Source organism: Diceros bicornis, chromosome 3, assembly GCF_020826845.1.
Source record: "Diceros bicornis minor isolate mBicDic1 chromosome 3, mDicBic1.mat.cur, whole genome shotgun sequence".
In the NCBI taxonomy this organism is placed as follows: domain Eukaryota; kingdom Metazoa; phylum Chordata; class Mammalia; order Perissodactyla; family Rhinocerotidae; genus Diceros; species Diceros bicornis.
In genome coordinates this window covers 29,998,142-30,023,940 of record NC_080742.1, presented here as the reverse complement: position 1 = coordinate 30,023,940, position 25,799 = coordinate 29,998,142, and the positions used below count along the sequence as shown (strand labels likewise).

Sequence of the window (25,799 nt, the reverse complement as noted above, 5' to 3'; positions counted from 1 at the left end):
GGCAAATTACTTGGCTTCTCTTAGCCTCAGTTTTTCTCATCTGAAAAATGGAATCTAATCACTTGGTTTTGCCTGCAACATGTGGGAGGGCATGCGGTCCATAGATGGAAGATAAATGTGTTTATGAGCAGATCACACATGAATAGAGGATGGGTAAAGGATTTCTTTATTCTTCTCATTGAGTCACTGTGAGTGATATCCTGAGGAAGCCAGGACTGATCCAGTCTTTATGTAGTCCACTCAGATGAGCTCTCAATAGCTTTGGCATTCTTCATTACCTCCACACGCTTCTCAGTCATTTTCCTGTTTCTCTGTTCTCCTCTCGGATCCATGCTCCACCTGGGAGGGGCCGTGTATACTGTCAGAGGGGGAGACATCTACAGGAAACAAACCCTTCTGTTGACTTATAGCATTATTATAATTTTAAAAATCTCTGTATTCTGTATAATCAACCAAAGGAAGTGAAAGGTAAGAAAGAGCTGAAGAGGAAAAAAACTATATTCTCCCACAGGTGTTATCATACTATGTTGGAGTGTCAAAAATAATATCTGTAAAGTGTCTGGAACATTAAAAACACTATAACTGAGCCATGAAAAAAACCCTTAATATTCACAGGTTCTCCTCTTCCTCTTGTGCATACAGAGTTGCCTGTCTTTGGTCAGAGGTCCCAGCTTAAGTCAGGGGTAATGGAAGAGGAAGAGACATGAAGGACTGGAGGCCCACTTTACAGTAAAAAGCAAAGTGAGTTACTCAGGAGAATGAACACTCAGTGGGGAGTAGAACCACCAACGGCTGCATTTGAAAGAGTTTGGGAAAGTTTTGAGAGAGAAAATGGGAGTTGGGAGCATCTGTTGTGCAATGTCATGTGAGAAAGGGAGAGAGGGAGACAAATCGGGAATGATGATTTTAAGGAATTTTCTTGTATGTAATGAGTTTAAGCCCATTTTGCCATTTTCCAAGTGTCCAGAAAAGATCCAAATTAATTTTCAATTACTTCCTAATGACTATACTAAAATGGGCGCAGAGGGGCCCAGCTTTAACCAGGTCTATAAATACTTAATAAATATAGTGACTCCTCCTCTGGAGCCTCGATCACCTCCCTTGAAGTTTTAATACTATACTGACAATATTAGGACATGCCATGTAGTAAAGTTGGCCCTGTGTATGTTTATCTCCCCTACTAGGTTATAAACAGTCCCCTCGAAGCCTACCTTCGATTGTGTCTTAACCATCTTTGTGTCCTGCCCCAGATCCAGCTTCCAGTCACCCGGTTAGTGAATTGCACAAAGTAGATTTTCAAAAATTAGTGTGAAATGAATGCATGGGTGATGGATGAATCAAATTGAACTTAAAGGGCGATTTCGTTAGCAACATCTATGACAGCACTGTATTCTCCCCCTCACGTTCTACCTGATGGACTCTGTGAGGGACCACATCTGTCCTGGTCCTCACTTTATCCACAGCACTAGCATTACGTTAAGCACACAATAAGCGTTGGAATAATCTTTGCATTCCCTAGAATGCGTATTTCCACGTATCAGGAATGGAGGAGAGAAAAACAATCCAAGGCCAAACGGAGGTGAGATGCCGTGGTGAGGCTGCTGTACAGAAGAGCAGTTCCCGCCTGCTCCTAGGTGGGTGATAGGGGATAGGAATGCCCCAGGAGACCCCTGGGAACCGCGGGTGATTGCCGGCGCCGGTCTCTCCTCCGCGGCGGTAGATGGCGCTGTGGCTGGGCCCAGCCGCCCGGTCCGCACGGCGCCGCTCTCTGGGCGGGGTGGGGAGTCGACAGAAGGACTTGCGGCGGGCCCGCTTCGGCCGCCTTGCTGGCCTGGTCTGCTTCTTCGTGTGACTGTGCGCTCAGTCCGGCACCATGGGGAAGCGGGACAATCGGGTGGTGAGTACCCGGGGGTAGCAGTGGGGCGATGCTGGGCCCGGCGGCAGGAGAGTGGGACCCCTTGCTCTTCCCGGCCTGGCCTAAGGGTCAGCGGCGGCGCTCGGACCTCGAGCCGGGAGACCTAGCTCCCCCAACCGCCGCCGGGCCCAGACGCGCGTGCGCCGCGCATGCTGTTGGCGCCTTTTGGCCTCACAGCCTTTGCGCCGTCTTTCTTCTTGCCTCTTGTCCGCATCTATCCTCTGCCACCTCCAGTCTCGTCGCACCCTCTGGCAGTGCTCCCTGGCTCCCTTCCCTCCCGCTCTCGGGCCAGCAGTGTCCCTTTTTAAGAGCTGCAAAGGCTCAGGGAGACCTGTCCCCTCCAGTATGTTTGTGCAAAGTCTGAGGCCCATGGAGGCGGCCGGGACTCGCTCCCGCCTCAGGGTTGCCCACCCCATCTCCGCGTCCCTCTCGTGCGCGGGTGGGACAGAGGCGCGGAGGCCTCGGACGCGCTCCCTGCACCCGGGAGCCTGCAGCGCCCGCCAGATCTAGCGGCAGGCGTGCTCCGTTTGAGAACTAGGCTCGAAGCATTTGGCTTTTTGTACCCAGCGTCCAGCACTGCCTGGCATCTAGTAGGCCGGCCCCGTAGAAGAATGAATGGCGTGAAAATAGTTGAAAGTACTTTTGACGGGTGGAGATGGGAAGAAGGCACTCTAGATGGCTACTAGGTTGGTTTGAAAAGCCCAGGTTATGAATCAGATTGGATGGGCAGTAAACATGAGCAATTAGCAATGAGGTTAGGTTACAGCCTCACAGTTCCTGGGCTTGTCTGTGATAGAGTTTTAACCACTGAGTAGTAAAATGAAAAAAATATATGCAGTTAAAGCTCATGTACTAAATTTAATGAACTACCTTTTTAATTCAACGATTGTCTCCTTTGCGGTTTTTTGGGTGGGTGGGGAGTGCTACAAGAGCATTACTTTTACGAAATGATGACATTTTCCATCTTCAAAACGTTTGTTTTAATTTTATGTAGTTTTCATGATCAAAGATGTCTGGGAACCACAGTAGTGAACTTTGATTACAAGGTTGACTGACGAATGTTCTTTTCTCCTGCTTTCCTGGCTGTAGGTCAGACCTTGTTGTGGTATCCTGGTTCTCATAGAGTTGAAATGGTTTCTGCTGGAGCATCCTTAGGCTTGAAGTGTTGAGTGTTTTGGCTCTTTAATGCTCTTGGGTCTTGAATCTTGAAATTGCCAGACCTTGGATGCAGGTTCATACAGAGGCCTAAGATGTTTTGTTTTCCTGGGGAAAAGTGTTGGTTTATACGTCTCTTCAAAGCACTTGAAAAACTTTTCAAATGAGGTTTATTTACCAGAGCATTTTGATAATAACTCTGGGCTCTACTTATTATTTAGTATGCTGTCTTGGCACAGAGTGTTCTGGTAACGTTTTGTTTGCACTTCGAAGGTTGTGGGAATGAAAACATGAAATTAAGAGGTAGAACACGCAGATTGTTTAATTCTGTCTCCTCATTGCATGGAGGAGGAGATGGAACTGTTTAAACTGGGACTATAATTTGAGTCATCTGATGCTTAGTTCAGTACATCATAACTCTTGATTTTGAATAACTAAATGAATGTTTCCCTCTGAAAATACTGGCATTTTTTTCTTCTTACATTGATGATAAAATCATAGTTTTAAACATGACAGAATTGCTTTCTTAAAACACCATTAAATTTCAGTTTGAAAGTTTTTTTAAAAATAGACTTTATTTTTTAGAGCAGTTTTAGGTTCACAGCAAAATTGAGCAGAAAGTACAGAGAGTTCCCACGTACTTCCTGCTCGTAGTCCGGCACAACCTCCCCCATTTTCAACCCCTGCCCCAGGGTGGTACATTTGTTAACAGCGGACGACCCTACATTGATGTCATTTTCACGAAGTCCCTAGTTTACATTAGGGTTCACTTTGGTATTGTACAATTCTTGAACACTTTTTTTTTAACTTAACATTTTAATTCTCAAGATTCGTAAAGGGCTCTTGAATTCACGCTGGTCACCCTTTGTGCCCATTGTTTTACAGAAGTTTCCGTCATGTTCTTTTCTGTTACTTTGTGTCCTCTAAAACAGCTGTACCCTCTAGATAAAACTAGATAATCAAAGTAACTAATGAAGTTCTGCACATTTTGTCTTTAGCAGTTTTACTGCATTGCTCTTTTCAACCTGCCCACTTATATATTCCTTTGTGCCCAATTTGCCATCCTGAGTTTCAAAAACAAATTATTTTGTGTTACCCAAACTCATGCAGCAGTTTGGAGCCACAGACAATTCTAGTTACATACAAATATGAGTATTTGACTCTATAAGGTCACAGTACTTAAAGCGAATAAGTCATAGTGAGATGTTTCAAGAAATTGCACAATTTATTTATTTTAACTGATGCCTAACCACCCACCCCCTTAATGTTAGGAGCATTATTTTTCCCACTGATGGATAAGTGAAAAAGCTTTACCTTTGTAAAATAGTTATTTTTTTTTGTTTTAAAAACCTTTCTGTTGTGCTTAGGAAAAAAAAGCATGAGCATAAGCATGCTTTGATTATGAGCACAAACTAGCAAGTGTTTTGCAAGGAACCTAGCACATAAGAAGCACTTAAAAATATTGCTGTTATAATTGAAATAAATAATGGAGATATTTGGAGTGTACTTAGCAGACTGAGGATAGTGTTTATGGTCAAAAGCTTGTAAGTTAAGCCTTATTGCATACTCAATGATAGCTCATGTAATTGTACCATAAATTGTCTATAACTAATAGTCCTAGCATGCGAATATACTGCTTTACTCTTTAATTTTCCTCTGAAAGATAAACAGTAAGATAGGCCAGTATGTACTTTGGGAAAGCAGTTTCACAGTAGACATTAAGACACATAAAAATGTTAATATGCTCTTAAGATATATGCTAGAAAATTTGAAGACTGTAAAACATGGTAAATGTTGTGATTTTTTTTTTTAATTAGAATGAAAAATTACCACTGTACTATTTGTGAATTTTTACTTGAAGACAGTTCAGCTCTCTGAATCGGAGCAGCAGAACTGTGGTTGAATTTTTCTTATTTTGTTTACTGTTAATATTATGATAAGGTTTGTGTGTAGTTTTTTGTTTTGTTTTTCTTTTACAAAGGTAATGAGTTACTGGGGCCAGCCTGGTGGCGTAGCGGTTAAGGTTGCACGCGCTGCTTCAGCAGCCCGATGTTTGCGGGTTTGGATCCCGGGCGCAGACCTATGCATTACTTGTCAAAGCCATGCTGTGGCGGCATCTCATATAAAGTAGAGCAAGATGGGCACGGATGTTAGCCTAGGGCCGATCTTCCTCAATGAAAAAGAGGAGGATTGGCAACAGATGTTAGCTTAGGGCTAATCTTCCTTTAAAAAAAAAAAAAAAGGTAATGAGTTACTTAAAAATTTTTTTTCTCCAGTGTATGAAATGATGAAAGTAGACATCTCCCTTTACATTTTAGTGCACATGCATCTAAATTTTTTAAAAATTATAGCTATTTATTAAAATGGTATCTTATTTTTTGGCATCTTGCTTTTGCTTTTCCCTTGAGAAATCCTGGACATCTTTGCATATCAGTAACTATAGATCTACCTCACTTTTTAATGACTATATAGTATTTCATTTTGGGGGTATATGTTAATATATTTAATGAATCTCAATTTGATGGCTATTTGAGTGTGTTCAATTTTACCTATTTTAGTAATTTAGTTTTAAACATCTTGTATATATTTGCATTCTTTGGAAATAAAGTTTTTACAATTTTAAACTTAAAATATTTTATCATTAGGTATTGCTAAAATTATGACATAATACCAAAGAAATGAGAAGGTGGTAGATATTATGCTCCTGTTTTAAAAACAATGAACTTAGCTTGCACGTTGTACTCACTTCTGGTTATTAGGATTGTCAGTATCATTAGCTGAGCCACAGCTCCTCTATTGCAGCCTCCATTGTTTGTCATACTTCCACAAAATGATTGAAATTCTCTGCAAAGGCAGTTGAATGAAATATTTGAGGGTGTAACAGTTGATATAAAAAATATCACTATATGCCTCTGTCTTTAATGTTACATTTGATATCCACATCTAGCCCTTACTCTGTAAACATTTCTGACATTAGCTCTAGCATTCATTCCAACCTGTAAGAAAATTATGTTAAAAGTTTAACTTTTTCATCCCAAATAATTAGGCAGTGACCAATTGAATGGAAATAGTTCTCAGTATGTGTTGTTTATAGTGGCTTTATATTGTTTACTCTGCCAGAGAAATCTGGGCATATATAACTAATATTTGTTATGAAGGTGGGAAATATTGGTCATTTTTACAGATTTCGTTAAGTAAAACATGACAAGTACATTGTATCCTTTCACTTCTTTTGGCATGTTAAGTATTAGGTTTATGGCCTTAAAATCAACCTTGACAATACAGTCGTATGCTGCATAACGACATTTCGGTCAACAATGGACCGCATATACAACGGTGGTCCCATAAGATTAGTACCATATGGCATAGGTGTGTAGTACGCTATACCATCTAGATTTGTGTAAGTACACTCTGTGATGTTTGCACAACGACGAAATTGCCTAACAATGCATTTCTCAGAATGTGTCCCTGTCGTTAAGCGACACGTGACTAGTCATTTTCAACCAAAATTCTTTTTATTTAAAAAATAGAAGAGTTTTTATAAATATTTGTTGAATTAAATTTGGAAAACTGAATGTGAGAATCAAGAGGTTGAGACTGAATTAAAGATCAGATTTTCTCTCTGTAGCAGAGTGAATTTGAATAAAACAACATCTCTTTGCTAGATACTGTCGTTAACAAATCTGCTTTATTTTGTCTCAATACGTTTTTGAAAAACGTGTCTAAAAATGTGTTTTTCTGCTATAATAAGTGCAGTATACAGAGCATAGTTTAATTTTTTGTAGATTTTTTTATTGTGCTAAACTGTACATAAAGTTCACCATTTTAACTTTTTTTTTTCCTTGGTGAGGAAGATTGGCCCTGAGCTAACATCTGTTGCCAGTCTTCCTCTACTTTGTATATGGGATGCCACCACAGCATGGCTTGATGAGTGGTGTGTATGTCTGTGCCTCGGATCTGAACCCGCAAACCTCAGGCCGCCAAAGCAGAGCATGTGAACTCAACCAGTATGCCACCGGGCCAGCCCCCTAACCATTTTTAAGTGTATAGTTCAATGGCATTAAGTACATTCACAATGTTGTGCAACTATCACTATTCATTTCCAGAACTTTTTCATCATCCCAGACAAGAAGCTCTGTACCCATTAAACAGTAACTTCCAATTGCCTCTTCCTCTCAGCTCTGGTAACCTCTTTTTACCTTCTGTCTCTGGATTTGCTTATTCTAGGTACCCCATTATAAGTGGCATCATACAATATTTGTCCTTTTGTGTCTGGCTTATTTCAGTTAGTGTATTTCCAGGGTTCATCCATGTTAAAGCATGTATCAGAATTTCATTCCTTTCTATAGCTGAATAATATTCCATTGTATGCATATACCACATTTTGTTTATCCATTCTCCTGTAGATGGACATTTGTGTTGTTTCCACCTTTTGGCTGTTGTAAATAATGCTGCTGTGAACATGGTATACACATATCTGTTTGAGTCCCTGCTTGCAATTCTTTTTCAGTTCCACTTAGAGGTGGAATTGCTGGATCATACGGTAATTCTCTGTTTAACTTGCTGAGGAACTAGCAAACTTTTCCACAACAGCTGCACCACTTTATATTCCCACCAGCAATGCATAAGGGTTCCATTTTCTTCACATCCTTGACAACACTTGTTATTTTCTGTGTTTTTGATAATAGTCATCCTAATGAGTGTGAGGTGGCATCTCATTGTAGTTTTGATTTGCAGTTGCCTAATGACTAGCGATGTTGAACATCTTTTCATGTGCTTGCTGGACATTTGTATATCTTCTTTGGAGAAATGTCTGTTCAAGTTCTCTGTGCTTTTTGTGTGTGTGTGTGTGTGTGTGTGAGGAAGATTGGCCCTCACTAACATCTGTTGCCAGTTTTCGTCTTTTTGCTTGGAGAAGATTGTCCCTGAGCTAACATCTGTGCCAGTCTTCTTCTGTTTTGTCTGTGGGACACCACCATAGCATAGCTTGATGAGCGGTGTGTAGGTCCACGCCTGAGATCTGAACCCATGAACCCAGGGCCGCCAAAGTGGAGTGCACGAACTTAACCACTATGCCTCTGAGCTGGCTCCTCTTTGTGCATTTTTTGATTGAGTTGTTTGGGCTTTTTGTTGTCAAGTTGTAGGATTTCTTTATGCATTCTGGATACTAATCCCTTATCAGATATATGATTTGCAAATATCTTCTCCCAATCTGTGGATTGTCTGTTCACTCTTTTGATAGTGTCCTTTGATGCACAAACATTTTTAACTTTGAAGAAGTTCAGTTTATCTATTTTTTCTTTTGTTGCCTGTGCATAATTTAATTTTTAATGTTAACAATTTGTGAATAAAATTGCCATCAGTATGGCACAGTATTTCCTGAGACAGAAGATATAGTGGAATAAGCAGTGAATTTAGAGTTACATCTTCTTTCACTTTGGAACTGAGTTTCTTTATTTGCCAGTGAGCATAGTGTTACCACCTTCACAGGGGTATTGGGCTTTAGGGGAAAGCACTATAAAGCCATCTTACAGTAAGAAAGAGATATCATTATTTTCATCAAATCTCTGGTAAAAACACATTTTCTATGAAGTAGCGATATTACTCATCTCCCAAACTTGTGAGGATTATTAGAGCGTTAAATTTATTTTTTGTAATGAAAAGTTGGTTGTCAGATTGTTCATGCTTAGTTGGACATAGTTTGCATTTATAATAAAGATTGCTTGATAAATAAGTGAGCTTTTGCATTTTTAATGTTATTTTAATGGAGTTAAATTTTCTTCTTTCCTCAAGGCCTATATGAACCCAATAGCAATGGCCAGATCAAGGGGTCCAATCCAGTCTTCAGGGCCAACGATCCAAGATTATCTGAATCGACCAAGGCCTACCTGGTACTTGTGAAACAATTTACCTATTTATAAGATTTTCATGAACTTTTTAAAGGTTGCTGTTACAGCTTTTATTGATTGCCAAGCAATTGCCAGATATGTATATTTGATATGTGCTTTCTTTTGAATGTATGAAATACATGGATGAGTGTAAACCAAATATTTGAGAACCCACCGCCAATAAAGCTAAAAGCACTACCTGATAACCTTTTCATACCAATCTCTTCTCTGTCCCCTAAAATAGACCTTAACCTTCCTGTATCCTAAGCTGTTTAAAATGGTAGGTTTGAATAATCTTGCCCTTCATTGAGGTATAACTTTGTGTTAGGAGGGATAATGTTAGGCCTTATTTCTAGTGTTATCTGTTAACTTTTCAATGAATTAGAATTTCCCACTATAAAATTTTTGTTTTAAATTGTTGTTTTGGGGGTTTTTTGCCCTCGTTGAGTAGCTCTGATCTTTTGTAAATAAAGCATCATAGCACTGGCTTTAGTATTTTTTAGGTATGTCTTCCTTATTATTAAATACCATACTCCTGAGGTAACACAACAAGCTTCAGAGTTGTTAGCTTTAGAATCATTCTAAGTGCCTCTGAAAGCTGGGCAACTATAGTTGAAAGTTGTGCTTACATATAACAGGGAATCTTGGAATTAAATAAGAAGTAAGCCGTGTCCACCTCTTAATAGTGTTCATGAGTGCTGCCGTTGACTGTTGCAACATACCAGAAATTACAGTATCCCAAAGTATATTTGTCTGTAAAATTGGGGAGAAGGAATGAACTTTAAAGGGGAAATGCTCAAGCAAGTATATTACATGTGTGTCAGAGTCCCCAGGACAGCCTTCACGTTGGGTAATTTGCCAGAAGGACTCACAGATAGGTATACCTGTGGGTAAGATTTATTACCGTGAAAGGATACCAGCCATAATCAGCAAAGGAAAAAGGCGCATGGGGCGAGGTCCAGGGGAGACCGCATGCAGGCTTCTAAGGCTTCCTCTCCTGTGGAGTCACACAGGACACGTTTAATTTTTGGTAACACATGTGAGATGTTGCCAACCAAGGGTGTTCATTAGAGACTGTCAGTGTGCCCAGGGTTTTTATTGGTGGCTGGTCAGCCTCTGCCTATCAGGTGCCAAAATTCCAGATTCCACAAGGAATACAGGTGTTCAGCATAAACTCTAGTGTTTGTACAAACAGTTAGGCACAGTGAGCCACTCTTATCAGGGAGTAGTAAGGACTCTCCTGAAATCCAAGTTCCCAGAGGCCAGCCAAAGCCAGTTTTGTAAGCAGGCCTTTCTAAGAATAAGCAGTCAGGTATGCTGTATTAACTCTTTTCTGCACATGTGAGGTACCTTATAAAATGAGTGACTTAGTAATAGAAGATAATAGTTCGTCAAATAGACCATAGGTCACCCTAATTCTGAAACTACTAGCTTTGTGAGCTTGGGTAGATTTTTTACCTTCCCCAAGCTTCAGCTTCTGTATCTGTAAAATGGGGATAATACTACTACGTTTTCTCACAGTATTGTGAAGATTAAAGGAAAATGTATTTAAAACAGTGCCTGTTGTATGTTTTGGTGTATTGGCTTTTATAACCCGTGTTTAGAAGAGGAGTGACTAGTGTTATCTGATAGGCTTTATTATGATAATTGATTTACAAGGATGTGAACAAAGTAATTTGAAATGTATCAACACGAGAATGGAGGTTTATTAGGATATTAAGAAAAATTTATTTATGAAATTTTTTTGTCTTGTTTGTAACCATCCATCTCTAACTTGAATTGCTTGAAACCTTATTTGTATGTTCTATATTTTAAGGGAAGAAGTGAAAGAACAACTAGAAAAGAAGAAGAAAGGCTCCAAGGCATTGGCTGAATTTGAAGAAAAAATGAATGAGGTTTGTAAATAGTATCTTTTAAAAAAATAGACTCATCTTTTTTCCTATAATAAGAAAAATGAAATCATTTTTTAATAAACCAAGGGTTTAGGCATAGCTCTTTAGGTTAAGGGGATCTATATTTTAGAAGTGTTTTTGTTATATTGAATACAGGTTTGTATATAAATGTATGATTTCTTTAAAAAAAAATAGAGAAAAACCATCTTATGGTAATTTAAACCATCTTAAAGTTTTCTAAATATTAAGTTCTCCCCCTTCTCTCCCCATGCCCCCATCTTACCCTGGGATTTCCATGGTGATGTTTTCTTTTTTTGCTTACAAACATTTATGTAGTATTTCAGCCACAGTATAGGTTAATTCAGCTTTTATTGTTTGGAAAGAGAATCTGACCATCTTTGTTAAAAAGAAAAGTCTTCAGCCTCAGTAATATAACTTCTTTTCTCAATGTACAGTGGAGAACTCTCACCCCTTAATACCCTCTTTGAAAAGAGATAGTAGAGGCTCATTTGGTGGTAGGGTAAAGGATTCTGACACCTGGAGTATCTTTTTTTTTTTTTTTTTTTGTGAGGAAGATTGCCCCTTAGCTAACATCTGCCAATCCTCCTCTTTTTTGCTGAGGAAGACTGGCCCTAGGCTAACATCTGTGCCCATCTTCCTCCACTTTATTCGGGACGCCGCCACAGCATGGCTCGCCAAGCAGTGCGTCAGTGCGCGCCCGGGATCCGAACCGTTGAAACCCAGGCCTCTGCAGCAGAGCACACGCACTTAACCGCTTGCACCACCGGGCTGGCCCCTCGAGTATCTTTTGACTGTAATTAGAGGCTAAGATGAGTGAGAGGCAGTAGAAGATGGAGGAAAAGAAGTAGTGGCTCTCTATATATTAAGTGTATTAGAAGGGGATAGATAGCCTCTGATGGTGTTTATAACCTTTTTGCAGAACTGGAAGAAAGAACTAGAAAAACACAGGGAGAAATTATTAAGCGGAAGTGAGAGCTCATCAAAAAAAAGACAGGTAAAACCATTTTTAGTTTATTGCTATTTTCTTTTTTTGTGAGGAAGACCAGCCCTGAGCTAACATCTGTTGCCAATCCTCCTCTTTTTGCTGAGGAAGATTGGCCCTGGGCTAACATCCATGCCCATCCTCCTCTACTTTCTATGTGGGACACCTGCCACAGCATGGCTTGCTAAGCCGTGCATAGGTCTGCACCCGGGATCCGAACCCGCTAACCCTGGGCCACCGCCGAAGTGGAGCACACGAGCTTAACCACTACGCCACCAGGCTGGCCTCAGTTTATTGCTAGTCTTAATCTCATAGTTGAGTTTTCATAATAATGCTGTGTACTACTATTAATAAATACATTTGAAAACTCACATCATCTTACTTAGATTTTATTTGTTTGCTTTTAGAGAAAGAAAAAAGAAAAGAAGAAGTCTGGTAGGGTGAGCAAAAGTTTTCCATTTTTCTAAATGTTACGGTTAAGATCCGACAAAAAAAGTAAGAATAATTTATATAACCTGTATGCTAACTCTAGATGAGTCAGGGAGCCTGGAGGTCCTTTGGTAGTTATGGAGATTTTGTTCTATTAGTGATATAAAAGAAAGGTGCCAACCTCCTTATAATGTAGTATGCTCTCTATTGCTATTAAAGAGGGAAAGTTGACTACTGTTGCCACATCTGTTGTTACTTTTTGAGTTTTTTTTGTTTTGTTTTTTTGGTGAGGAAATGTGACTTTTGACATTTTAATATTTAAGTCTTATGAATATGGCATCTGTTTCTCAGACACTAGATTGATTTCATTAAGTATTTGAGAGACTTAGTAAAAAAAAAATTCCTGCATCTCACAAGCTTTAATTGTTTTGTGCTTGGTCAAGTATTCATCTTCTTCTTCATCAAGCTCTGATTCTTCCAGCAGTTCTTCTGATTCTGAAGATGAGGTAAGGTTTGCCTATAATACTTCATGAAATATCTGTCATTTCTTTAATGACAAAGGAAACATGTTATAAAATATCTGTTAAAAATATTTACTTCCAGGTTTTGATTGATTATCCATAACTGAGAGCCCTGACATGAATAAATAGATATTTGAATATTAGTATACGTATTTTTTAGATTCCTAAATTTGTCTTGTTCATTTAAAAATATCAGTAGAAGAAATGGATTTTAAAAATATAAAATGCCATTTGACTAGATGCTAGGAATTACATGTGACTCAATTCACTTGACTTTTTTTATAAAACAGGAAAGTGATATAATTTATATTTTAACTATTAGTTATTAAGCATAATGTATGTATTTACAAGCTAGTTCTTTCATTAAGTTTTGTTCATTGATAAAGTTCTGATATTAATAAAATACATCAATTATATTTTTGAAGCAGAAAGCAAATGTTTCTAAAAATGTTTTATATAGGATAAGAAACAAGGAAAAAGGAAAAAGAAAAAGAAGAACCGTTCACATAAGTCTTCTGAAAGCTCCATGTCAGAACCTGAATCAGACGATAAGGTAAAATTATTTAAATTAGCAACATTTTAGACCGCAAAGACATTTAATTAGGTTTTCCTTTTAGTTCTTTCCTATCTTAGTTGCTATCAATTTAGAAATGAGATACTGGGGGCCGGCCCCGTGGCTTAGCGGTTAAGTGCGCGCGCTCCGCCGCTGGCGGCCCGGGTTCAGATCCCGGGCGCGCACCGACGCACCGCTTATCCGGCCATGCTGAGGCCGCATCCCACATACAGCAACTAGAAGGATGTGCAGCTATGACATACAACTATCTACTGGGGCTTTGGGGGGAAAAAAATAAATAAATAAAATTAAAAAAAAAAAAAGAAATGAGATACTGTTTTTTGTACTTTGATGTTCTGTGCCACTTAATTGATGTACTTAATATCTTAGATGTGGCATTTAATTGTTCTCTAATTACTTTCACATATATGTCTCCATGTCTCAGCATTTCCATGACAGCTTTATAATACATGGCAGACATTATTTTTTCCATTTTCATAAAGAAGTCATAGTTCGGAGACAAAAACATCTTGTTTAAATTCATATAGCTAGTGTTAGAATTGGAAGTTGAATCTATCTTCTGCTGTCTGGTCCAATGTCCTTTCTACTATACCTAAATCTATTCTGTACTCTCTACAATTGTCAGACACAATTGGCTCTCAAACATTAGTGGTCATAGGAAATACATGCAGGTTGCAATAAAAATGCAGATTCCTGGGCCTCATCTCCAGAGTCTGGTTTAGTGAGTCTGGTTAGGCTCAGAAGTCTACATTTTTAACATATGTCCTCTATGATTCTGATACAGGGTTGTCCATGGACCACAATTTGATTTTGTCCTAGGGTCGCAGGAGGACAAAGCAACTGTCTGGTTTTGTGGTAGATATCTACTTGCCCTAGTGAGATTTCTTCTGACAAAACGCCTGTTGTCTAGAAAGTATTCAGTAAATATTGGTTTTCTCTTTGTCTTTTAAAGCAGAAGAGCCAGTTTAATGATACTGATAGCTAACATTTATTGAATGCCTATGTGTTAAGCACAGTTCTAAGCACTTGACATGTTAACTCAATCCTCTCAACAACCCTATGAAGTAGTTATTTGTTATCTCAATTTATGGATAAGGAAGGCCCAGGGAGGTTAGTAGCTAGAACTGAGGGATTCAAAAGCAGAAATTCTTACCTCCTTTCCTTATAAGGAGAGTAGGGAAATCAGATCGGTAGATATGTGAGCACACTGTGAATTAGAACTCCAGTACATATGACCACCACAGGCAAAAATAGGTGATAGCATAAAGTCTTATTTTAAAATAAACCATGTGGTATTACAGACAATATCTGTCATTTTAGGTGTACATGGTTTTGATATATAGCCAGATAAATGAAGAAGCCTCATTTCCTTACAAGCACTTATATATACAACATACATTTCTCCTATGTTTTCAGAATAAAATTCTAGTATTGAAGTAAACTTTTCTCAGTCGTAGAGCCAATCGCCTTTTTGGTGTTTTGTCCTTATATTATAATGCTGCATCTTTTACATTTAAAATTGATATATATGTTTATTTGTTTAGGATAGTTTAAAAAAGAAAAAGAAGTCAAAGGATGCAACTGAGAAAGAAAAGGTAATTATAATTTTACATTGCCTTAGGATAGTCTGTCATTCAGTTACTTCAAGAAATTAACATGTTCCCTTTTTTTTTTTAATTTTTTGTTTATTGCAGTAACATTGGTTTATAACGTTATATAAATTTCAGGTGTACATCATTATACTTCTATTTCTGTATAGATTACATCATGTTCACCACCCAAATACTAATTACAACCCATCACCACACACATGTGCCGAATTATCCCTCAGTATGTTCCCTTTTTAACTTGAGACTTCTTTTGCTTTTATGGCATTTTGTGTTGATTTAAGAAAATTATTTATTGGATTCGTTATTGAAGGTAAACGATCAGAAGAGTATTCCTGCAGAGAGTTTGGATTTGTGTAGATTAATGGATTATCTCAGATTAAAAATTCAAAATAATGGGGATTAAATATTTCCTTTGTTTCCTCAAGTCATTTTAAACGAGGCCCTTTTAATTAAAGAACATGGACTTCTATTTCAAATTGAGTGTACCGTAGATAAGTTTTGGAAAATCTTTTTTAGTACTGTAAGTAGATGTTTTATCTTCATTTAAAACTTAACTATAATTAATGCTAAATTTATCCCTACCCTACATTTCTGATATACATTTAAAAATCTTCTGATTACTAAAAATAAAAGCCTAAAGAAAGCAATTACCAATGAAAGAAAACTACAGACCATTGTCACTAAATTTTACTGTCTTTTTATATCATTTTTTAAAAATTGAGGTGAAATTCACATAATATGCTATTAACCATCTTAAAATTATAATTTGGTGGTATTTAGTGTATGGATAATGTTGTGCAATGACCACTTCTCTCTAGTTTCAAAACTTTTGCATCACCTACTTAAAAACAACCTGTACCCATTAAGTAATCAGTTCTCATTCTCCCTTCCCCACATCCCCTGGTAACCTCTAATCTGCTTTCTGTCTCTATGTATTTGCATATTCTAGATATATCATATGAAAGCAGTCATACAATATGTCACCTTTTGTGTCTGGTGTCTTTCACTTAGTGTAATGTTTTTGAGGTTCATCCAGATTGTAGCACGTAGCAGTACTTTGTTCCTTTTTATGGATGAATAATATTCCATTGTATGTATATACCACAATTTGTTTATCCATTCATCTGTTGATGGACATTTGAGTTGTTTCTACCTTTTTACTAATGGGGTAATGCTGCTGTAAACATTCATGTACAGGTTTCTGTATGGACATAGGTTTTCATTTCTCTTGGGTATATACCTAGGAGTGGTTTTTATTTCAATTTGCAAATAAAAATCCATTAAGACACTAAAAAAAGGAACCACATGACCAAGTTGGGTTAATTCTAAGAATTCAAAGGTAAGAAATTTATGGCCAAATGAGAGAAACCATATGATTATTTTAATAGTTGCCAAAAGAGTGTGATGTAATTCAACATTAATTCCTGGTCTTCAGAACTATTATAGAATAAGAATAAGTGCTTATTTTCCTGTTTTTTTTTTTAAAAATGTATGTGTGAAACTAAAAACTGGTAATATACAAACATGAAATACTAAGACAACTGCACTGTGATTTTGAAATACTTCAAAATAATATATGGTACAGAGTAATATACAGATATATAATAAACAAATACCCATATACATACCAGCTAGAATTAATAATTTACATTTTGTCATATTTGCCTCAAGTCTTGTTTTATTAAAAAAAAAAGTACCAGACACTCTCTCCTTCCTTACAGGCAGCTGTTTCTGAAATTAGTGTGCATCCTTCCCATCCACATTTATACCCTTGTAACGTAGAGTATTTTGTATTTTCAAAGTGGTATCAATGTGTTTCCTTCTGAAACTTGCTTTTTTCACTCACCATTGCTGTTGACATTTATCCTTGCTGATACTCTCAAGTTTGTTTCTTTTGCTCATTGTATTCCACAATTGTATGCCACAATTTTTCTCCATTCTCCTGTTGGTGGACATTTAGATTGTTTTAATTTTTCAGTAATGCAAACAGTGCTGCAATGGCTACTCCTTACCTATTTTTCCTTTTCACAAGTTACTGTTAATTTTCAAAGATATACCTGGGACTGTAATTTGTAGGTCCTAAGATGTACATTTAACTTGTCTACATTTTGCTCACCAAAGTGTTTGTTATTAATTTACATTCCCGCTAGTAGTATGTGCCAGTACCCTCGTTCCACATACATACTTGTCAACACTTTGAGCCTTCGTTTTTGCCAATCTAATGTATAGATGGTTGAGCCTCTTCATTTGCTTGTTGGCCATTCAGATTTCATTTTCTGTGAATTGCCTGGTATAGTCTTTGCCCGTTTTTCTGTTGGATTATTTTTGATTTTTCTGATTTATAAGAGTTACATATTTTGGATACTGTTCTTTTATACACATAATTAACATCTTCTGGTCTATGGCTTCTCTTAATCTTGTTTAGGGTGTCTGTTATAATCATAAAAAGGTTGTAATTTTAAGTCATATGTATCAGTCATTGTTTTTAGCCTTATTTTTATTTTAAGTTGTTGTGCAAGTGCAATGCAGTACCCAATTAGAAAATATAATGGAAGAAATTATCCCATTTATAATAGTAACAAAGGGTATATAGGAAAATTTTTAAGAAGTGATGAGCAGGATTTATTTGAGGAAAACTATATCTCTTCTGAGATGCACATGAAGATTTAATAAATGTTGTAAGTATTTGTGCAATTTAATATATGATAAAGGTGGCTTTTCTTGGGACACAAGACTAGCCATTTGGAAAATATAAAGCTGGACAGTCCTTAAGGCCAAATGAATCCAAAATCAAAGTTTTAAATGTATGAAAATACCATTAGAGAAAGACAAGGGTGAATATAAGATTGGGGTGGCGAAGGCCTATGCCTCAAAACTCAGAAACTTTTAACCACATAATTCTAACTCTGAATGGCAACAAGAGATCACAAAAAATAAACCACGAACAAAGTTTAAATACAATGAATAGACTTAAGAAAAACTACTACAAGTCCATAATTCCAAAACTTAGTGACCTTCAGTAATTAAAAAAGAATACCACATACACAAAAAGTTGGTAAAATACATATTTAGGCAATTCTAAAAGAAAATACAAACTATATTCTAATAATCTGAGATTGATACGATTGATGAAAGAGCCTGATTAAAGAGGCTTCTGGGTAAAGTGTGATTTATAATGAGTGAAATAAAAAATGACTATGGGGTGGTGAGCGAGTGAGAAAATAATTAGGGCAAAGGCTACTCTGGTCTTTGATTTAGTCATTATTAGATAAAGATTTTGTACTCACATACCCTTCGCTCTATTTCAACTTTGTTTTTAATAGCAAAGAACTCATATGCCTGCCTTCCAGAAGGAGATGGGTTGAGTAAATTGTGGCATATACTTTCAATGAATGTCAAAAGTGGCCATAATGACACTGTAGTTGGCATGGTAAGATACTATTGGGTGAGAAGAGCAGGTTCCAAACAGCTAATATTTATGTAAAACTTTAAATATACACTTAGAGAGATGTTTCCAAAAATCTTGATGTTTAATCCCTGGTAATGGGATCTGAGTGAATTTTCTTACAATGAGCATTTATCATTTCTACCAAAATAGTAAAGCTGTTTGCAGAAACTAAATTAAATCACCTATAACCTAACACATGGATCATCACTGTTCGTTTATTTTCTACATGGTTTTTTTTTTTTTGTATCTTTAAAATTGGGTTTGTGCTATATAAAGTTTTGTGTCATTTTTTCTGTGTAAGATAAAGTGGTGAGCATTTTTTCCATTGTGTTGTTTTATGTTTTTGTAGTTAAGAACTACTTCAGACATACAGAAAAAGTATATGGAAAACAATAAAATGACAACCAGTATATCCACTCTGAAGGTTTAATAACATTTTGCCATGCTTGCTTCAGATCTTGTTGAAATTTTTTATTTCTTAAAATATATATTTAAGTCCCTGAGTACTCCAGTCTTACTCCCCTCTCCTTCCCCAGAGTTATACACTTACTCATCATTAAAAATAGAGATGAACATTTTTTATGTGGATTTAACACTTTTAATATACTAAAGGAATGACTGTGTAGAGATCCTTTTAGATTATCGCAAATGATTACCCATTGATTTTCTTTTCTGCGGCACTAGACCTGTCTCAGCCGACATGGGGTAGAAACAAATGAATTAGAATACGATGGGTTGTAATTAGTATTTTGGTGGTGAACATGATGTAATCTATGCAGAAATAGAAGTACAATGATGTACACCTGAAATTTTTACAATATCATAAACCAATGTTACTGCAATAAACAAAAAATTAAACAACAACAAAAAAAAAGAATACAAAGGCCCCCGGCCGGCCCCATGGCTTAGCGGTTAAGTGCACACGCTCCGCTACTGGCGGCCCAGGTTCGGATCCTGGGCGTGTACTGACGCACCACTGCTCCGGCCATGCTGAGGCCGCGTCCCACATACAGCAACTAGAAGGATGTGCGACTATGACATACAACTATCTACTGGGGCTTTGGGGGGAAAAAAAAAGGAGGAGGATTGGTGATAGATGTTAGCTCAGAGCCCGTCTTCCTCAGCAAAAAGAGGAGGATAAGCATGGATGTTAGCTCAGGGCTGATATTCCTCACAAAAAATAAATAAATAAATAAATAAATAGAATACAAAGGACCCAAATCTTATACCAACTATATGGTTTCTTGTGACTCTTTAAAATTCTGTCATGTTTAATTAAAGAAATTAAGGAGGATATTACATCTAAATGGATATGTAATTATTCTTTTCAGATTTTTTAATAAAAGCATTACTTTATTGGAATTAAAGACTGAATCCTGGTAAATGTCACCAATTTTAGACATTTCTAGAATGAAAATGGATAATTTTTGTGATAATTGGAAGAATTGGTAAATAGAACTTAGAAACATAAAATTTGTGTGGCACAGTATTATATCTTTTTGAGTCAAGATACATGTATTTTTCATAGGACATTAAAGGACTCAGCAAAAAAAGAAAGATGTATCCTGAAGATAAACCTTTATCACCTGAGTCCTTATCAGAATCAGATTATATTGAGGAGGTAAGTATATGATCAAATCTATTTTATCTACTTTAAAATGTTTAGTTATTTGATTTAATAAATATGAATTAGTAAAATGAAATACTTTATAAATATTTGATTTACTCACTTTTCTAGTATGATATACTATGAAAAAGAAATGGAAGTTGTTCCATTTCAGGTTAAGTTTTGCATTTTTCCAGAAAATAATTATATGGCTCTTATTTTGATAATTAACCATATTTCCACATACTTTTCCAATCTGATATATTTTATTTTTATTCTTCTAATGTTTTCTTTTTATTGTACTACCATTTTGATTTCATGAAAGATGCTATGTAGTGTGGAGTATTGAAACCCAGCATTCCCTTGTTTTTGTACGGAGCTACTACTGTTTAGGGAGTAGAAAGGTGATGAGGTGGAGCAGCCACATTGGCGTGATCTCAGTGATCTTGTCTGTAAAATGAGGGAATAGGATTAGGTCATCTGTACAGTCCTTTTCAGCTCTAATATCCCTATCTTAGATTTTGTACTCTTTTGGAATTCGAGTCTATTCTTAGTTAATTTTAGGTCTGTAAGTTATCATCTGTAAAGTATTTCTCTCTTGGACTTGGTTTCCTCATTTGCAAAATAGGGCCTGTTGCCCCCGTTTTGTAGCAATATTTTGTAATGCCCCCTGAAATGAAATTTGTAGCTAATATTACATATATATATATCCTACACATTTTTATATTAATATCCTATGAAGAAATACAAGAAAGTAATAATGTATAATTTTATCAAATTATATTTCAATACATAAAATGCTTGAATGTGATAACACCAGAAGACATAAAATCTTAAGACATAACAGGTGCATTACATATGCCCTTCAAAAACCGTACGATAGCATTGTCATCAGTGACATTTCCAAAATGGTGAACAATTTTCAGTAAAGCTCTGAATGAAACAAAATACAGTCTTCCCTCTATTTATATGACATTTGCACTTCTGGGACATTCATTGTATCTTAAAACCCTATACAAATTACTTTGTGTTCATATTACAATAAATTTAGCTTCTGTATTATAAATAGGTTAACTACATGGATGTCTAGCAAGCTATTCAAAAGTCATGTCAGGGCTCTCCTAATGTTGCGTGACAGTATCCCCTGTCTTGGCCTGGTTAAATGTGGATGCAACAAAGCTACTACCACCCCGGTCATTGTTATGACAAGAATAACAACAGTAAACAATAATTTCCTAAGTACTCTCTAGAGCACTTGTCTTAATATGAAATGTGTTACATTTGGACTTAACATTAAATACACATGAGCTTTATCAACTTTGAGTTTAATTGATATTCAATGTACCACACTTTAAAAGATTGAACTAAAATATTAATGGGGTGATAATTGTTACTTAAAAGGATTTTAGTCAGTTGGTTTATACTGAATACACTGTATAGCTACCATTTATTGAACATCAGAGAGTAAGAGAAATACCTACTTTATTCCAGGCACTTTCCCTTGAGAGTAGTTATTATCTCCATTTTACAGATGATGAAACTGAGGGTAATACATAGCAGAGGGAGGATTCAGAGTTCAGTGTGTTTTGTTTCAGAGCTCATGTTTTCTATCCATTGTATCTCACTGCTAATTGTAGATGCTAAAAAGGAATATAAGAGGAGCCCTCTAGAGATTTAAAATCTTAACTTTCTTTCTTTTAAAAATGTTTTTCATTGAATCCTCATTGTGATATAACAGGAATTTGAGGTATAACAAAGTATTTAAAATGTCATTTGATTGTCAAAATGTTTTTTACATATAAATTTTAAAGATGCCAGGTATATTAGGGAATGAAAAAAAAATGCTGTGAGTACAAGTTACATATTTGTCTTCTGTTCCCCACAAAAATTTTAAACTTTTTAGGTACGAGCAAAAAAGAAGAAAAGCAGTGAAGAACGAGAAAAAGCAACAGCAAGTATCACTTATGTTTTTATAGACAACAGTGTAGCTGTTTTCGTTTAATGTGAAATGAGTCATGTTAAAGCATAATTGCATTTACTGGGACCAAATAAATATTTATTGGGAATGGGGTAGTGTTGAGCAGCTTCACTTAATGGGTTGGAGAAAGTTAAATAGGCTCAGGAACAAGGAAGAATCAGTATCCTGGTAGCAAACATCTCCTGTTTCCAGTTCCGTATTTTACTGTTAGAAATGTAAGCTCAGACTTCTTTTGACTTTCTTAAACTGTAATATAAAATATGAGCTTAAAGTATGGTGATTCCCTCCATCTTCAATAGTAGTTACTTCCAGATCAACCAAACCCGGTGATAACAGAAAAAGCCTCTCTAAGCACAAGCTGCAATGAATAATAAGCAGGAATGTGGCAACATAAATGATTCATTAATAAAGATGATTCTTTTGATCATTGCAAAGCCAGCTCTGCTATTATGCAGATTGAGAAGTAGGAAAGGAGAGAGAAGGAAGAGGAGAACAGGAAAGTGGAAGTGATATCCAGATGAGAAGCAGACCAACCTAGAGCACGTGGATAGCAGATTATCAAAGAGTAATGTGGATCTCATCAGCAAAGTAACTTAGGAGCACTCAGTATGAATGTGGGCTATGGCCTTTAAAGGCATTTTCTCAGGGAGAGGTAATAGATAAATGAGAACGGCATCATTTGTAGGCTTGAGGGTAAATACTCCTTCCCAGAATTTCCCTAGCTCTTAAAGTAAGGGTGCTTCTCTGATAAGACAGTTCACCTGGTAATGTATGATTCAGAATTAACATTTTATATGCTTCAAGGTGACATTTGAGAGACTTTTTTTCTGAATGGGAAAATAATTTGGGTAAAGACTGCTTTGATCCTTGGTTCAGATTTATTAATTAAGACATAAAATTAATTTTGGGTAATTCTAATTTGTATTTGCCTACTTCACTGTTTCATGCATTCAGCTAGCATGTATTTATTAAGCATCTCTATGCAGGCACTGTTCTAGATCTTGGTAAAACTGTTATAATGGATACAGGATAAGAGGGTGATATGTGAGAGAGTGACTTTGGGGAAGGAAAGCCTCTCTGAGGAAGTTGTGGAAAGTTCTAACAGATAAGGAAATGCACAGGAAACTTTGTTTTTGCTACCCTTATATGTCTCTTCTCTTTTCTTGGTCTTTATTTTCTTCCGAATATCAGCTACTAGTCTATCATTTGATACCACCTTTCCAAGTATCTGTTTCTAAAAGTTCTACCTTCTCTTCTACATCAGCAACAGTCATGAGAGTCAGAGTTCAGCAAAATTCTTGCTCCCTTTATCCAGTAACAATTTGACTACTTTTACTAGGCTTCAATGGCATTTTCTTCTAAAAATCAAACATCTGTTTTACTAAGCTAAATAGACTTTTCAACCTTACATCAACATTTTGTACCAGTTAGTTGTTGTTAATTTCATAATTAAAGCAGTGCTACCAGTCTAAGCAGTACATAATATCTGTGATCCTCTTTACTTAAAAATAGCAGCTATAATATATCTGTTCTCTGAAAACTTGCATTTTACAAAAACAATTGTGTTTTGCTCTGGTTTGAGGATTCCTTTGCAGTAACTACAATTACTTCAACTTTAGAAATTATATAACATGAAATATAGCAATTGATACCATGATTCAGTTGAATTTATCTTCTACAGGAAATTGTGTTAGAAGCTACATTAATGTGCTAATGACTTAGAGTTTTTCCTTATCTTGACAAACACTCTCTTAGTCCTCATACGATATTGATTATTGAGACTTTTTGAGAAATGTTTTGAGTAGCTTACTTGGTTTTGTGAATTGTTAGAAATAACTATGTAGTGGTTTAGAAGTACCATGGTAAAGTTGTTGTTTTTAATTTTCATGTAGAAATGGCTAACATGGATCTGTCTTTACAGGAAAAGACAAAAAAGAAAAAGAAGCATAAGAAACACAGTAAGAAGAAGAAAAAGAAGGCTGCTAGTTCAAGTCCTGACTCACCGTAACATTAAGAAAAATCAGGATTCCCTTATAAAGAAAGTGCAATGCTAAGGAAATTTCAACTGTGAAAATTATGACATATTTACTAAAATGCATGAATTTTCTTGTTTTTAGAATTATTCCTGGACTATTCAGTAGCCACTAAGATGCCGCTGTGTGAAAGGGCCATAATTGTTGCCTGCTGCTTGAACATCTTTTTTTCCTCTTCCAGTGCTTAATAACTCTGGGAGATAATACACTGCAGTCGTACTAGTGGTTAAGGTATTTGGGAATAAAGTTAATATTTTTGACTAGAAGTATCTAATGATAAATCAACAGAAACTGAATCTGGATACATCATTAAGATGTGATCAGAAATGACCAGATGACTCTAGTTAACATTTTTGAAGGAATGATTACATTGATAATTCAAAATCCTTACTCTGTAGATAAGTGTATTTTAATTTTTTTCCCCTCGTATACTTTTATTTACCTGGGGAAGGACCTTTTAGGGTGGGGGGTGGTTTGCTATCTCTTTAGCTAGCAGAATAGCGTGCCTTTTATCCTCACACATCCTATTTTTGTGGACACAGTAGCCATGCTTCATGGGGAGGTCAGAGCTGGGTACAGCAGTCTTGCCCTTTACTGAACTTAGTGACATCCTTGGATTCTGTCATATGCTGCTTTGAGTGAAAGAGAGAAACAGGTGTTTGCAGCATAAGAAAGCCCAAAAAGCTCTGGGATTTACCTCCACTTCAATAATACTGAATGTTTTTTAGCATTAGAATGTTATAACATTTGAATTGATTTTGACTATACTTTGGCTTTGGAGAGGAATCATTTAAAATAGACACTGGTACTTTTTGAACTTGATAGCTAAAGATTCTAAAATGCATGTTTTATACTGTTTTAACCAGTCAAGAAAATTTTATGCAACCAGTAATAGTTATTTTATTTTTTGTACGAATTTCGTTTAGGCTGTAATGTTTAGCTTTTTATTAACTCCTTATTCTTGCTATCTTAAATTCTTTACTGTGTTTAATGGCATACTTGCCAAGATATTTAGCATGTAAAAAGCAAGTTTTTGATTTTTTTTTTTTTTTTTTAACAGCTTCATATTGAAGCTGAGACTTACCATAAACAAGTTGAGTGGCAGGCCTGGTATGCTGTGTCTTGTTACATAAAGCTCTTGCCAGAATCTTAGTAAATATAACGTTTTACAAGTTTGTCTTTGTATATTCATAACAAATTATGAGAAGTTAAATTTAAGTGAGAATTACGTTATTGCTCTGTGTCATATTTTACTAAGATTTTGTGCCTCCTATCTCCTGCTGAATTGTTTACTAGTAATGTTAAAAGAAATTGATAAATCATTTTCACTTACATTTTTATATAATCAAGTAACATGAAATATAATTTGATGTACAATTTTGCCTGTTACAGAGGGTGTGCTGATTATAGTGGTATATGCACAAACATTTTGGCATGACAAGAGGCTGAATAAATAGCTATTTTACTTAAAAATAGCTGTGTTCTTATCAGCTCCCTTTGAGTCACAAATAAAGTTATAAAGATTCAGAAACCATACTAGGTGTTAAATAGTAGGTGGATAAGACATGTACCTAAGTTTTTACCTGTAAAAATAACACAGTTCTTGGTAAGTTTCCTTAAATTTTATGCTTAAAGCTTCATACTATTTTCTAATAAAAGATATCTATATGCTCTTGAGTATACAGCAAGTTTGAGGGACATTTTGTATCCAAAAGGAAGTTTAAGTTTCTTAAAATTGTTCATGAAA

At 36.2% G+C, this 25,799-nt stretch overlaps 1 protein-coding gene across 2 annotated transcripts; it reads left to right on the top strand.

Annotated features, from left to right (window-relative positions):
- The first annotated feature begins 1,797 nt into the window (after positions 1-1,797).
- Positions 1,798-25,732, top strand: FAM133B (family with sequence similarity 133 member B). Of its 2 annotated transcripts, XM_058525514.1 has the most exons (11): positions 1,798-1,897; positions 8,864-8,961; positions 10,775-10,853; positions 11,791-11,865; positions 12,261-12,293; positions 12,726-12,788; positions 13,264-13,356; positions 14,922-14,972; positions 19,964-20,056; positions 21,945-21,992; positions 23,941-25,732. In XM_058525514.1, exons 1-11 carry the CDS (start codon positions 1,874-1,876, stop codon positions 24,025-24,027), a joined length of 744 nt encoding a protein of 247 aa, XP_058381497.1. In that variant the 5' UTR covers positions 1,798-1,873; the 3' UTR covers positions 24,028-25,732. The 2 variants fall into 2 exon arrangements, with proteins under 2 accessions (XP_058381497.1, XP_058381507.1); XM_058525524.1 differs by lacking the exon at positions 14,922-14,972.
- Positions 25,733-25,799: the final 67 nt, after the last annotated feature.

Coding starts and splice junctions, on each gene's coding strand:
- FAM133B (XM_058525514.1), top strand. CDS start 1,874: ATGGGGAAGCGGGACAATCGGGTG. Junction 8,962..10,774: donor AATCGACCAAGGCCTACCTG/GTACTTGTGAAA, acceptor CTATATTTTAAG/GGAAGAAGTGAAAGAACAAC. Junction 12,789..13,263: donor CTTCTGATTCTGAAGATGAG/GTAAGGTTTGCC, acceptor TGTTTTATATAG/GATAAGAAACAAGGAAAAAG.